Source organism: Platalea leucorodia (genome assembly GCF_965183815.1).
Source record: "Platalea leucorodia genome assembly, chromosome: 16".
NCBI classification, from domain to species: Eukaryota; Metazoa; Chordata; class Aves; order Pelecaniformes; family Threskiornithidae; genus Platalea; species Platalea leucorodia.
The window spans coordinates 8,338,106-8,351,479 of NC_138838.1; the positions used below are offsets into that span (position 1 = coordinate 8,338,106).

The 13,374-nt window shown below is 56.1% G+C and overlaps 1 protein-coding gene across 1 annotated transcript in view; it reads left to right on the forward strand.

Moving 5' to 3' along the window:
• DOC2B (double C2 domain beta) overlaps window positions 1–13,134 on the forward strand; it is a gene marked incomplete at both ends in the record, with an annotated part of 35,069 nt that extends 21,935 nt beyond the window's left edge. The window contains 5 exons of the mRNA XM_082328199.1: window positions 9,122–9,248; window positions 9,433–9,590; window positions 11,875–11,956; window positions 12,191–12,287; window positions 12,998–13,134. Of these exons, the coding sequence (XP_082184325.1) occupies window positions 9,122–9,248; window positions 9,433–9,590; window positions 11,875–11,956; window positions 12,191–12,287; window positions 12,998–13,134 (601 nt within the window). The remainder of the gene's footprint in view (window positions 1–9,121; window positions 9,249–9,432; window positions 9,591–11,874; window positions 11,957–12,190; window positions 12,288–12,997) is intronic.
• Window positions 13,135–13,374: the final 240 nt, after the last annotated feature.

Genomic DNA, 13,374 nt, shown 5'->3' on the forward strand with positions numbered 1-13,374 from the left:
ACTTCATAACTCACTCGCTGGGCTCCTGCCTGCAGAGGTGCTGTTATTTGGTTTTAACCTCTTCGTGCCCGGCTCTCACGGGCACACGTTAAGGCTTTGTGGTCACATGTTGCTGAGAAAATGTCCCTGGGAAAGCTCTGGGCCCTTTCAAGGCTGATTTTTTTGAAAGAAAGCTGGAGGCGTCTGTGAATTATTGTCGAACTAAATGAAGAGCTTTTGTATTTATTCTGTTCTCTTGGTTTGGTTCAGTGTTTGCGCATTCAGCATTTCCTGGCAGCATCTCCCCGGGGCTGGGGGACGTTACGTGGGGCTGGAGGTGCGCAGCGGCAGCGTGGTGGGGCCCTGCGGGCTTGGAAGTGCTGCTTTGCGAGGTCAGACCCCTGCGAATGCAAAGGTTTTCATGTCTTGGCCACCGTCCCACCTGGGTGAGGGCAGGGGGTGACCTAGAGCCTGCGGATTGATCCTGCCCAGGGTGGGTGCTGGGCAGCCTCAGCCGCTCCATCACCTCTCTGATCTGGGACTGATGTGCAGGAGGATTTGCTGTAAGATCTGCTGTCAAACAAAGGAGGATTTTGCATCCTGCTCCAAGGACTCAGGGCTTTGTCAGCTCCGTGGCTGGAATCCGACCTTCCTTATTTGCCCGTAGCCTGGGAGTTTATTATTTTCCCCATGACGAGAGTGCAAAGCTGCCTTATAAAAGGTCCTGCTCAGCGGTGAATTTGGGCAGAGCCCACCTGTTGTCTGCAATGTGCATAGAGATGAGAAATTTAGCATCGCGGATTATTATTTCACATGGAAAATATTAGTCATGCTGAAAGTGCTGCAGGCTTGTTCGGCTGGAAAGCCTCTGGTTTATTATTATTATTGGTGGGTATTTTTTTTTTCTTATTTTTCACTCCAGGCTTTAAAATTTTCAGCCTCTTCAAGCGTGGAAATCAGTTTGTAGAGAGATGTTGGGCTGAGTTGTTTGCTGAAATGTGCCAGGGAGCAGAAAGACTTGACCCGCACCTTTTTGGGGCCCTGGTAGCTGCTTCTCCCCTGGGGAAGGGCTGCACTCGCCTGCTCCCAGGAGGCAGCAGGGAGGTGCGGGATGCTCAATGGCAGGGGAACTCGCAGAAACGTGTGTGGGCCGGGCTGGATTTGCCCTTCTCCCCACAGCAATCCCTCCTTAGCACATCCCTGCTCCCGCCCGCCAGCCTGGGTGCTGCGGGCACTGCGCGGGGCGCCAAGCGTGGCTGTGGGCTCCCGCAGAGCTCAGCACACGGGGCTCCTTGTGCCCCCTCCAAAGCTGAACGCCGCGCACGGATCCCTGTACCCCACTTGCAGGACCCCGGGGTGATGCGCAGGGACCCCTCGCTCTGTGGGGGGGGACATGGCTGAATGGAGACAGTGTTTCTGTCTTGGGAGCTCCACGGGGAGCTCAGGAGATTGCTGGCAAGGCCAGTTAACAGCCAATTACCCAAAGTAGCTTCAAAGGGTGCCTTTCCAGGGAGGTGAGGGAAGCCTCGGGCTCGCCTGCAGTGTGGTTGCCCTGTGCGAGTTTCCAGCCGGGTGCTCTGCGGGGAGCAAAACTCCCTGCGAAGCCTCATCTGCTCATGCAGGGGCAGCGTCCCCGGGGTTTGGCGTCTCCTCGTGCCATCAGAGCCATCCATCTCGCACCTTCGCGCCCATCAGAGCTGCCTCTTTTCAGGGAGATTCCCAAGCTCTCCAGTGCTCTGTGCGAAGACTACACTTTGCAGCTGAGGTTTTCTTGCCAGCAGCTGACCCCGGTGAATTAAGTGATAATTAAGGATCAAAATCCTCTCCGCATGGAGAGGAATATCCAAGCGCAATTCTGACTCATCGGCATTTGCAGCTAGCCAATGGGTTTGCTGGAGCCTCTCCCCATGGAGGTGGCGAGCCCCACGATGACATTGCCACGAGGGTGGCCAGTGGCTGGGAGCACCACGGGGGCCACAGGAATCCCCACCTCACCTCCAAGCATAGTGCTGGGGTCTGGCACTGCATCCAGATGGAGTGGGCTCTGTCCTGCGGGATTTAGCACAGCACAGTCCCTGCCGGCAGCGTGGCGGTGCGGGAGCCCCAGCCCCGCCACCCCGGCACTAATGAGGCTCACGGTTTGAGCACCTCAGCAGCACCCGTCCCTGTGTGCTGGTGGGCAGGACCAGCCTTTTCCTGCGTGGGGTAAAAAGGGGAATTGCATCCTCGGTGTTAACATGGCAATTGGTGCAGCAAAGATAATCTAGAAGCTGGCAAACTCTGGGCTGGATGTTATGGTTTTTTAGAGGGGCTCAGGTGGCTCTGCCATCTCCCTGGGAAGGTTGTGCGAGCAGAAAAGCAGAGAAGTTTGTGAAGGGGAGCTCGCTCTAGGGCTGGGGCTTGTGGCTTTGGTTTTGCCTGGAAATGACTCTGGAGAAGAATTAAAGAAACAGACTTTTGGGTAGAGAAGGTTTCCCAGCTGGCACCTCTGCTGCAGGACTGTCGCCTGTTGTGTGGGCCATCTCCTCCCCTGACTGTGGTGGGTCTTCCCAGGGGGTTTTCAGCATCGCCTCTTGTGTGGACCCCAAAAAATTTTCTAGTCAGAACTCTGATCACTTGAAAAAATGTCCCTCACGTAGATGAGTGTGTAAAAGTTCAAATGAAATAACGTTTCTTAGTCCCGTCTCTGAAACCAGCGTACTGCAGGGTGGGCGCTGAGACACCCTTGGTGGCCCCGTGTCCTTCCCTGCTCTCGGTGCTTCTTCCTGTGCCGAGCTTCGGCCGCTGGCACAAATGGCCGTCGCGGCGGCAGGGCCAGCCTGCCCTCGGGCGCTGGGCGTGGGCTCAGCTGCTCTGCCCGACAGGTTGGGCAGAATTTCAGGTGGAAACTCAAACTCTTGCCTATGGCCCAGGGAATTCCTCTGCTAAAACAAAGTTTCTGAGCAGTGTGGCTCCATTTCTTATCTTGCATGGGGGAGCCAGAACCCAAAATTCAAGTGCTCTTCATTTTATTTAAGAGCATTTCCCCAGCCCTGTTTTTTCTTTTCTCTATCTTCATGTTTGAAGATACTGGCAAAGGAAATTTTATTTATCCTGAGGCAGGTCTAGATGAGATGTGGATTCTTGCAAACCAGCCACAAGGTAGAAAAATCCATCTTTTATTTTAATTCCTTGCTTGGATTTTCCTCTTTTCAAACACTGAATATTTAATCGAGTAGAAGGATGCAAGGCTGGGAAATGTTGTACCTCCTCATTTAGATACCTGCTGAACTGTGTCCTCGCTGCCCAGCTGGGGAGGGATCTTTGGTTTATATGAGGAGGGATGGAGGGGCTGGGGTCCCTGGCAGCTGGGGCTCACTGAGGATTTTTTTATTATGGTGTGGGTTGAGCCGTTTCTCCTCTATGAGCCTCTCCGTAACACCAGTGGCAGTGGCCCTTCACCTTCCCAGTGCCGCTTCCCGCAGGAAGCATCTCCTGTGCCACGTACTGTCCTGCCTTCAGTGCTTCACTTCGCCCGCCCATCACCTCACAAAATATCTCCTTCTCCGCCAGGAAAAGCCAACTTCAAAGCTGTGGGGATGCTGGCTTTCCTTGCGCTAATCAGGCGAGGCTCCTGCAAGGCAACTGTTGGTAGTTGAAAGAGCATGAGTGATGCTCCCCTCGGTCTGGGACGTGGTCATTCCCCGGGTGCCTCCTTGATGCTGAGATTCACGGAGGGGCAGGGAACACGATTGCAAAGTCTCTTTAATGTAAAAATAACGATGGAGATCAAAGCTGCCGCCAGCCTTTGCCTCCCTGCTGCCTGGAGAGTGTGTGATGCAGTGGAAAAGCTCGAAAAGCACCCAGAAGTCTTCCCTGCCCACCTGGGCTCTTGGTGGGACGTGTCTGGCATGGGATGGTGGGTCGGCGTTGGCATGGGGCACTCTGCCGGTGCCCGCAGCCCTCCTGGGGGGACGAGTGGCATTCACCTCGTCGCAGGGGCATCCTCTGCCTCCTGGAGAGTGGAGTAACAGATCCCCTCTTGCCTGACCCCCCCAACCCCACGCTGTGCCCCGACAGGCTGCCCCTCATCCCCTTGTGGCCTCATCCCAGCTGGTCGAGTCACTTTGCTGTGACGGACCCAAGCCCTGAGAGCTCTTGGGGTTCACCTCCCCAAGCAGGGCCACCCCCAAGGGAGAAGGAGAGGTGAAGGCAGCCCAGCTAATTGTGCTGGCAAGCAGGATTTTGTTAATGAATCAGCCCCCTCAAAAAACACCAGATACTTCAGATTTCATGAAACGCAGCAGGTGGGAGGATCTTGAAAGGTCTCATCCATTCATCGAATTAAATATCCCTGAGTCTAGCCCAAGGCTTAATAGCAATGAAACCACCCACCATCCTGAGAGAAGGCAAATTCAGAGCCGCTTGAAAGATGCTGGACTCGAAGGGCTGGGATGGCTGGGCTTGGGGGCAGGTTCCCTGCCAGCACCAGGGGTAAATCCCACCCCGCAGTCCCCGGCTGCAGGCACTGTTGCTCCCCGTCTGCGGTCTGAACACGGCCGTGCCGCAGCAGCTTGGCCACGGTCTCCGGTGGTGGGAAGCCAGGGTGCATGACGGGGGGAGGCAGAGAAATGCTGCAGGGGAAATTGGAATAGGCAGAATACAATCGCCTACATTTAAATAATACATGTAATATGCAATAAATAGATTGTATTCATAATAAATATCAGAGCTGGCTAGATACGGGATACAATTATTCATATCCAGATATATTGGCGAAGTGATGCATTATTCATATGATACTCAGCTAGCCCACGAATGCCAGGAATTCTTTGTTTAATCATGTGTTTGACAAACATCATGACTCATTAAATATATTATTCAGAAAATAGTACTTGATCAGGTCTAACAGGCATACTGCAGACACTTAGAGATTTGGGGTCCCAAATTGCTTTACTCCAGAAGTGCTGAATGAGGTTTGCTCCGGAACTGCAGGCACGCTCATAATTTCATCTAACTTCTACTGTGGCTTCTGTGCTCAGACTTTGAGGCATTTCATGATGGAGCCCAGCACTGAATCCTCCTTTTGATTTTAGGAGAGCTGGACAGTCCGAGGACACTGCCTTTTTCTATTTTATTTCCTTGCCAGGCGTTGCCTGTCCTTAAGCCAAGCTGGCATCACCTGCGCATCTGCTCCTCCATTGAGAGCCTCCTAAGTTGCTATAGGGACCATAAGGGATCTTAGATACAGGAGATGCGTTTTCAGGCTCCGCTGCCTGCTATGTGCATGTGCGTTGTGGAAAAGGGTCCTCGTTGATCTCCGTTCTCCCCTTTCCACGATGGGAAAGAGGCCGGAGGAACGCGTGTGCAAGCAGAAGTCGTGAGTCAGCGGAGCGGGGTTGCTTGAGCTGCACGGTGAGTCAGGACTGGAACCCAGGAGCCCAGGCTGAGTAGGAGGGAGAGGAAGTTTAATGAGCAGTGATAGTTCACTTGCTGCTTAGTTTTCTTCCAAGGTGGTTTTCACAGCCCTTAACTTAAAGATCAGGACCCCTCAGTGGAAGCTGTCAAATCAAAAGCCAAGCTCAAGGGATTGGGTTTAATAAAGAGAGGCAAGGGAGGAGTGATGTTTGAGTTAAAGGGCTCAGGATGGCAGGTGAACGTGGCTGCCAGAGGCGTCTCTTGCTGTTTGTCATGGAGCTGATTTTCTAACCCAAGGCATAAAAATTCCATCACATCGATTTCTTGTAATAAAATTCAAGCCGGTGTAATTGCATTATGCCTGTTTCCAAAGGAAGGGCTGGGGCCGGAGCTGCCTGCTCATCTGACTCATGCTCACTGCCTTCACTTATGGGGCCGCTGCACTGCCAGCCTGCCCGAGTTAAAAATACTGTCCTGGTGAAGATGAACCGCAGCCAGCCAGAGGGACTGGGGTTCGGGGGCTGAGTCCGAGGGACTGGGAGGGCTGACACGAAACGCTGCATCTGAATCACCTCTAGTCATCGCACACAGATGGGCACAAAAGGTGGGGACCCACCCGAGAGGTGGCCAGAGATGCCAGAGGGAAAATGGGGCTGGGAGAGACCTGGCGGTGTCCCCAGCTCTATCATGCTGCTCGAAGACAGCAGCAGTTCCCAGGTCTTGCAGATGTGCCAAAAGCTGCCTCCCGAGGGACCCGGTTCAGCACAAACACCTTAACTAGCCTGGGACGTCAGCGGGGACAAGGAGGTTGGCCATCGCCCCAGCGCTGTGCCAGGCTGGGCTGCCTCCATCACGCAGCGCCTGTGGGTCTGCCCGGGGCACTGTCGCACCCATGGGACAAAGGGGATGTGCATTCTGTGGCACTGCGGCAGGCCGGGGTTGTGGACCCCGAAACTACCCCGATTTGTCACCTTTCTCCCTTGGGGAAGAGTTTGCCCTTCGGTGGGCTGCAGCTCGGGCAGCCGTGGTGGTTTGGCTGCTGCAGGGTGTCCCGTGCGCTGGCTGCTGCTGAAGGAGGGCTGTGCGGTGCAGGGGGGCAGGAGCCGTCCCTGGGGAGCGCACGCAGGGGCTTGCAGCTGCCTGGGGCTGAGCTGAAGGTCTCTGAGCAGTAGCATGCTGCACAGGGGCTGGTGTTCTCAGAGCTGCTTGCTAAGGTGGGAGCAAGGGGCTTCCCGTGTCCCCACGGGCAGTGAAACGGGGCTCAGTGGGGCTCTCCAGCCTCTCCCAGTGCGACACTGGAGATGCTCTCCCTTACCACCACCACTGAGGTTTTCCAGCCGTTTCCTTCCCGGGCTTCCGCCTGTCCCGGGTGGTTCTGGGGCTTCACAGCAAGTAGGATATTGCATTTGGTATCATCTCATGCTTCTGGGGCCTATCTAGACCTTGTTGGGGGAAGATCTTGTTACTCATGTTCTTAAGAGGTAAAACTGGCATCAAACCCTGCCTCCCCTGTGCGTGCAGGAGATGGCACCGCTCTGCAATTGCCGGGTGTAAAAATAGACCCCTGGCTGTCAGCTCCGTGTGAGGGCCACGCTCCTCTCCTCTTCAGCCCAGCTTTCGTAACTGTGCGCTTGCTTTCCCTCCCAGAGCCTTGGCCAGATGGGTGTGGGGTTGTGCACGCCTGGCAAGTGCTGCTTCTTGTTTGGAGCTGCTGCTGCTGCTCCTTTTTCAGTTTCGTTCTTTAAGAGAGGGGAGAGGAGGAAGGGAAATAGGAAATATTGTGCCTGCATTTGCGATTCTCTTTGAGGGTTTTACTGTTGCGGTGGGGTGTTTTTTTTCACGGGTATCTATAGTAACGCTGCATCCAGCTACAGTTTTCTGGAGAGCAGCATTCCTCGTCTTCCCGCTCGTATTATTTTTTTCCAAACCCCCTTCCTCTGCCACTCCCTGTCCCTGATGGTCCTTGTGCCGTGCGACTGAGCCATCCCCGTGGCTCCCTCACCGCCTTGTTATTCACTTGTGAGCATGAGGGTGGTCAAACCATCCATGGATAAACCATCCACAGATAAACCATCCATGGATAAACCGTCCAGACGCTGCACAGGCCAGAGGCATGGTGTGCAATTAGTTACTCTGAGGCGGGATCACAGGGCGCTATTTATCTTTAATTACTTTTACCCCTTCCCGAATAGGTCCTGTTTGTTGAAACCCGGCAAGGCGGAGCACGGTCCCTGGAGGCAGAGGTGCTGCCCATGAGAAATGGGCACCAACAGGAGTGGGTGAAAGAGAGAAAAAATCAGGCAGCAAAAGGACGAGAAGACACTGTAGGAAAAATTAGAAAAAGGGGAGAACGGAGAGAAGGGAAGGGAAATGCCTTTCCTTTATGGACAGGGAGCCCAGCCGGTCCCTGCATGGCTCCGGTGGGGGTGCAGGGTGTGGGATGCTCCCTTCAAAGGGAGACGGGATGGCTTTCCTTGTCCCCAGCTCCAGGCAGTGCTGCTGGGGGACAGCCGGTCCCTCGCAAGGCAGCCACCACCCTCCTGGCCCCTTCTCTGGGATTTCAGGAGCTGCAAGTGGAGGCTCCCTGCAAGCGCTAACTTCGCTCTTCTGTCGTCTTTCCTGACACCCAGAGCAGGCTGGGAAGCAGCACAGAAATGACTCATTAGCTGCGAGCTCAGGGAAAGGCATTTATAGCTTTCGCATGGAAAACAGCCTTTGCTCAGCATTGCCATCATGGGGTGCATCCTGGGACCCGGCCCTGCGCAGGACCCCAACAGGGCTGGGAGAGCTTTGCTTGGCTGAGGTGTGATGCCTTTCACAGGCTGGGTCTGCAAATCCCTCCCACCCTTGTCTGCATGGTGGGAGAGGAGGTGCAGGACCCCTTCCGTGTCCCAGACCGGGCAGCCATGTCCCCAGTGCCAGGGGACACCCTGAGAGCTGCCACACTCAGAAAAGTGCCCGAGCTCCTTGGGTGAGGAGGGAGGGAGGGAGGAAGGGAGCCCTGCGGGGAGGCTCGCTAGTCCCGGCTGCGCAGTCTGAGAGCGGGTTTAGGAAGAGCCTCCTTGGCCGGGCAGGATGCAGCTGGGCTGGCGGTGGCTCAGAACAGTTGTGCTTTAGTCACCGATGACTTTGATGTTTTAATGGAAGAGCCATTAAGATGCTTGAGGCCCCGGGTTGCTTTGCTGACAGTGCCTGGACTGGGGGGTGTGTTAAACACAGCAACTGCGGCACCACAGGGTTTGTGAGCATCTCCCTGGAGGAAGCCCAGTCCCCGGTGGGGTGACAGCCATCGCGAGGGGTGCAGGAGCCGTGGCCAGGATGGGGTCTGAGCAGGAGAGATGGCCATGGTGGCTGTGGGGCCCAGCCAGGGCGTGCAGGTAGCTCTGCACGGGCGGCTGTGTGTTGGAGCTAGGAGACATGGTGTAGCGCAGTGTCCGCCTCCCACATCCCTCCGCTTCCCCAGACCTGGCCTGTCCTCCGTCCCGGCAGCCTCGGGTCTCAGCTGAGGAGGTAAAGCAGACCAGGATACTGGGTGTCACATTTAAGCATCATGAGCTGCCCTGGCCAGGCTTTAGCAGCAGATTGATGCTCTCCAGCTGCCTGTGAAGGAGATGCCCACTCACTGGCCGGGGGAAAGGTGGCCTCAAAGTCATCCCCTCGCTGGGGGGCCTGCGGCGCAGCCCCTCCCCTCCTGCCATTGCCTCCCCTCTCCCCGGTGGCCCTGCTCACCCTGTGCTTGTTGCAGGATCTCAGTCTGCGACGAGGACAAGTTCCGCCACAACGAGTTCATTGGGGAGACGCGGATCCCGCTGAAGAAACTGAAGCCCAACCAGACCAAAAACTTCAACATCTGCCTGGAGAAGCAGCTGCCGGTGAGTGGGGGGTTCAGAGCAGCATCCCCCACCGTGGGCCCACCGATACAGCAGCTTCTCCCTGCAGCACATGGGAGCGTGGGGTAGTTTGACCCCTCAAATGTGATCAGGGATGGGGAGGTGGGTGTCTGGCTGCGGCTGTGTCCCTGAGCAGCCCCCGGACTGGGTGCATTCCCTCCCCCAGATAGATAAAACAGAGGACAAGTCACTGGAGGAGCGCGGCCGGATCCTCATCTCCCTCAAGTACAGCTCGCAGAAGCAGGGGCTGCTGGTGGGCATCATCCGCTGCGCCCACCTGGCTGCCATGGACGCCAACGGCTACTCTGACCCCTACGTCAAAACGTGAGTGCTGCTCCGCGGCCGGACCGGGCCGGGTGAGTTGCTGGCACTGCCAGCCCTCGGTGAAGCTGTGCTGTCCCCTCTTGCCTCTCCCTGCAGTGGAAATTAATTGATCTCATTAGGAGATGCAAATGAGGGCGTCACAGCAGCAGCTTGCATTCACCTGGAGCGTGTTATTCCCCGGCGTTTATTTTACAGTGCTTCAAAGTAACGTGGGTGCAGGATCTGCCCGGTGGTGTGTGGCTGTGCCTGCCCTGCGCCGGGGCAGTGCGTCGTCCCTGCCGGTTCAGCAGGGGCTGGGTGGCCACGGTGCCTCACTGCCAGGCTCGGCACTGCCCGCCAGCACTGCCCTTGCCTGGGAGAGAGTCTGCGGCAGGGATGTGGCCCTGGGGGCAGAATTGGTGGCCCGAAGCAGACAGGTACGGTTGGGTTTTGCTGATGGCACAGCCCCAGCCCAGCGGGTGGTCGGTCTCATCCAGTGGCACGGGAATGGGTATCCCCCGAGCAAGACGGTGCCTGTGCCTGATGGTCCTGGACCTCGCTCAGCACCTGCAGATGCCTTTGCTTTCCTTCCCGGTGATAGCCCCAGCCTTTTCACTCTTTGAAGCCCACGCTGTCCCTGCTGGGATGGGGATGGCTGCTGGGTCAGGTCTGGCCCTCCTGGCCAGTGGCATTGGGGCGCAGGCATCCCCCTCTCCCAGCCCCAGGGTACAGGCAATTAATTGCCCCCTTCCCCAGGTCCCAGGGGAGAGAAGGCTCCCAGCCCGGCAGCGGGGTCACCACTCCATGCTTTGGAAAGCCTCTAATTACGACGTGTGTGTAATTAGGTCAGACAGCACTTTAATCGCAGCCCGTGGCTCTGGTGGCTCCAGGGTCTGGTTAACATAGTTGAGGGCACATTTACAGGTCCCGCTGACACTTTCCAATGTAAATGACTGCGAGTACCTTCCCTTTGAAAAATACCAGCAATATTAAAAAAAAAAAAAGCCATTAAAATTACTGTAATGAGCTGCTGTGACTCGGCCTCACCCAAGTGATTCAGGGAAGTCGGTGTCATCCAGGGGCTATTAAGGGATGCTGAGGAAGGCGGTGGTTTGCTGTTGCAGAGCCCGGCTGGCGCAGGGCGCCGCATCGCCGCAGCTCCTGTTTTTTGGGTGGATGGCATTTTTCAAACTTGCTCGCGGCAAAACGGGGGGGGGCCACGGCGCGGAAGGGCCGGCAGCCCCGCCAGCGCCCATCCCACGTCCCTGTCCCCAGTGCGCTCACCCAAACTTTGGCACTTTCAGGGATGGTATTTGTTAAGGCAGAGCTACTGGGATAAACCGTGCCTGGGAGGCCAGTAATGGAGTTTATCAGCAGCACGCTTTCGTGTTCCTATTTAATTGTTCTTTAGGAGTGGAGGTGTTTGCATAAAAATCCACTCTTGCTTTTTTAAATGCTCATCGGAGACTCAGTCCCTGAAGCAACATAATTCCCATTGTTGTAGACAGTTGTTTTGTAGGTGCCCCTTGTGCTATCTGCAGTAGGTTGTATCTGCAGGGCTTAAATCAGAGCAGATAGACAAGTGATGCTTCTCGGTACAAGCCCTAATTTTTTAATTATGAGCAAGATCTGGAAAGTGTAACGAGGAAGCAGAGCTGATGTTTAAAGAACCAGCACCAACACAAAACGGTGATGGATTGACTTTGGCCTGGCCCAGATTTCAGGTGCCCTCTCTGCTTGATGACACTTTAATCTCATTCGCTTTTCGGTCCTGCTGCTGCGCAGCAAAATATCTGCAGGAAACAGCGGTGCACAAAGCTGCAGCCGCTGCACTTGCTCCTGCTCCCTCCTACACACCTGCGTGCGGTCTCTGTCTCCTGGCAAGGCTCTGGATGAGCAGACAGGTCGCACGATCCCAAGTCTGGACTTGTTCTGGGCTGGGAGCATTTGATTTTGGGAGCTGGGAGCATGTGTGCGGTGCCAGTGTCCCCTAGGGACTGGAGATGGAATAATCGGTGCTCTCTGATGGCAGCCAGCCACTCGTCTTGTCCTAACACGAGGAAATGCTGCTTCCTTCCAGCCATCTGCAGCATTTTGGCAGGGGAGGGAAGGGGAGGGGGGGAAGGAGCTGCAGGTTCGCGGGGCTCAGCCACCCATCTCACCCTGCCTCTGCTCAGGAGCTGGTGCCGGAGGTGCCCCCACCCGTGCCCAGGCTGCAGGGGGAGGCGCAGGAGCCCTACCTGCCGCCCTCGCTGGCAGGGGTGCGGGGCCCGTGTGTGACCGTGCTGCACTGGTTTCGTTGCAGTTACTTGAAACCAGATGAGGACAAGAAATCAAAGCATAAGACGGCGGTGAAGAAGAAGACGCTGAACCCCGAGTTCAATGAGGTGGGTTTTTGCCGGTTGTGGTTCTCACCTAGGGGCTTTTCTCAGTCCTCGGACTTAAAAAAAAAAAACCCAAACCCAAGCTCAGTCATTAGGTGAGGGATAGAAGCTGAGTTCCCCGTGGGTGGGGAGCAGCCCGAGGAGGGGGATGGACAGCCCCAGCCCCCTCCCAGGGGTCCCAGTCCCCTCAGGAACCCAGCGCGGGTTCATCCTGACTCCGTCTCCGCTCCCCAACAGGAGTTTTGCTATGAGATAAAGCATGGCGACCTGGCGAAAAAGACCTTGGAAGTCACAGTGTGGGACTACGATATCGGGAAATCGAACGATTTCATAGGTGAGTGGGGCACCCCAGAAGGTCTCCTTGGCCTCTTTTTTTTTTAATCTTCACCTTCTGTGCCTCTTCTTTTTTCATCTGCTGTTCTTCTGCACTTCTCCAGCCTCCCGGTTTGGTCTCCATCCCCAGGTTCATTCTTGCTGGGTTTCTGTTCTGCTTTTAACCCTCTCCTGCACCTGAGCCTCCTCTCCTGTAGCCGGCCCCACTGCTCCTCATTCCAGACATCCCCCGCGCAAGGAGCACCAAGCAGGGAGAAGATGTGTCTCCCTTTCCCCTTCTGTTTTCAGATCTTTTCTTCTGAATAAGAAACAGGTTTAACAGGGAGATTTCATTTATCTCTGTTGGATGTCTAGGCTTGTTGTGATTTTGTTACTGGTCACTGTGATTTATTGCTAACAAGCACCCAGTATCTCTGACAGCCGCTGCAATTGCAATGAGCATCCAGCCCTTGGCAGGAGAACAAGCTGCCCAGGGCAGGTCCCAGACCAAGCCATGAGGGGCCGGGGAAGCCGGGCTGTGATTGCCTGTGTGTCACATCAGGTCCTGGCATTGGATGCCATGAGAGCGGCTGCATGACCTGGCTCCATCCGGCATGCCCTGGCATCCCTCGGCATCCCCCAGCACCCCTCGGCATCCCTCGGCATCCCCCGGCATCCCTCGCAGGGCTGATGCTCACCCCCACCTCTCCCTCTCTCTGTCCCTCTCTCAAGGTGGAGTCGTGTTAGGAATTAATGCCAAAGGCGAGCGGCTGAAGCACTGGTTCGACTGCCTGAAAAACAAGGACAAGAAAATCGAGCGCTGGCACACACTAACGAACGAGCTGCCGGGGGCCGTCCTCAGCGACTGAGCACCACGGGGCCGCTCCCCGGACGGGCACAGCTCTGCTGGCCACGGCCTTTGGACTTCTCTCGGTTACGGCTTTGGATACGGGGGATCGTGGTGCCGGGGCAGCCGGGAGAGCGGGACACCCCACGCCACGGCCTGGCTGCAGGAAAACCCTTCCCAGGGAACAAGGCAGCGGCGGTTTGCTCTGCTCAGCAGGTCCCGTCCCCAAGGCTTTTCCAAAATGCCTCTCTGCACCCTGACG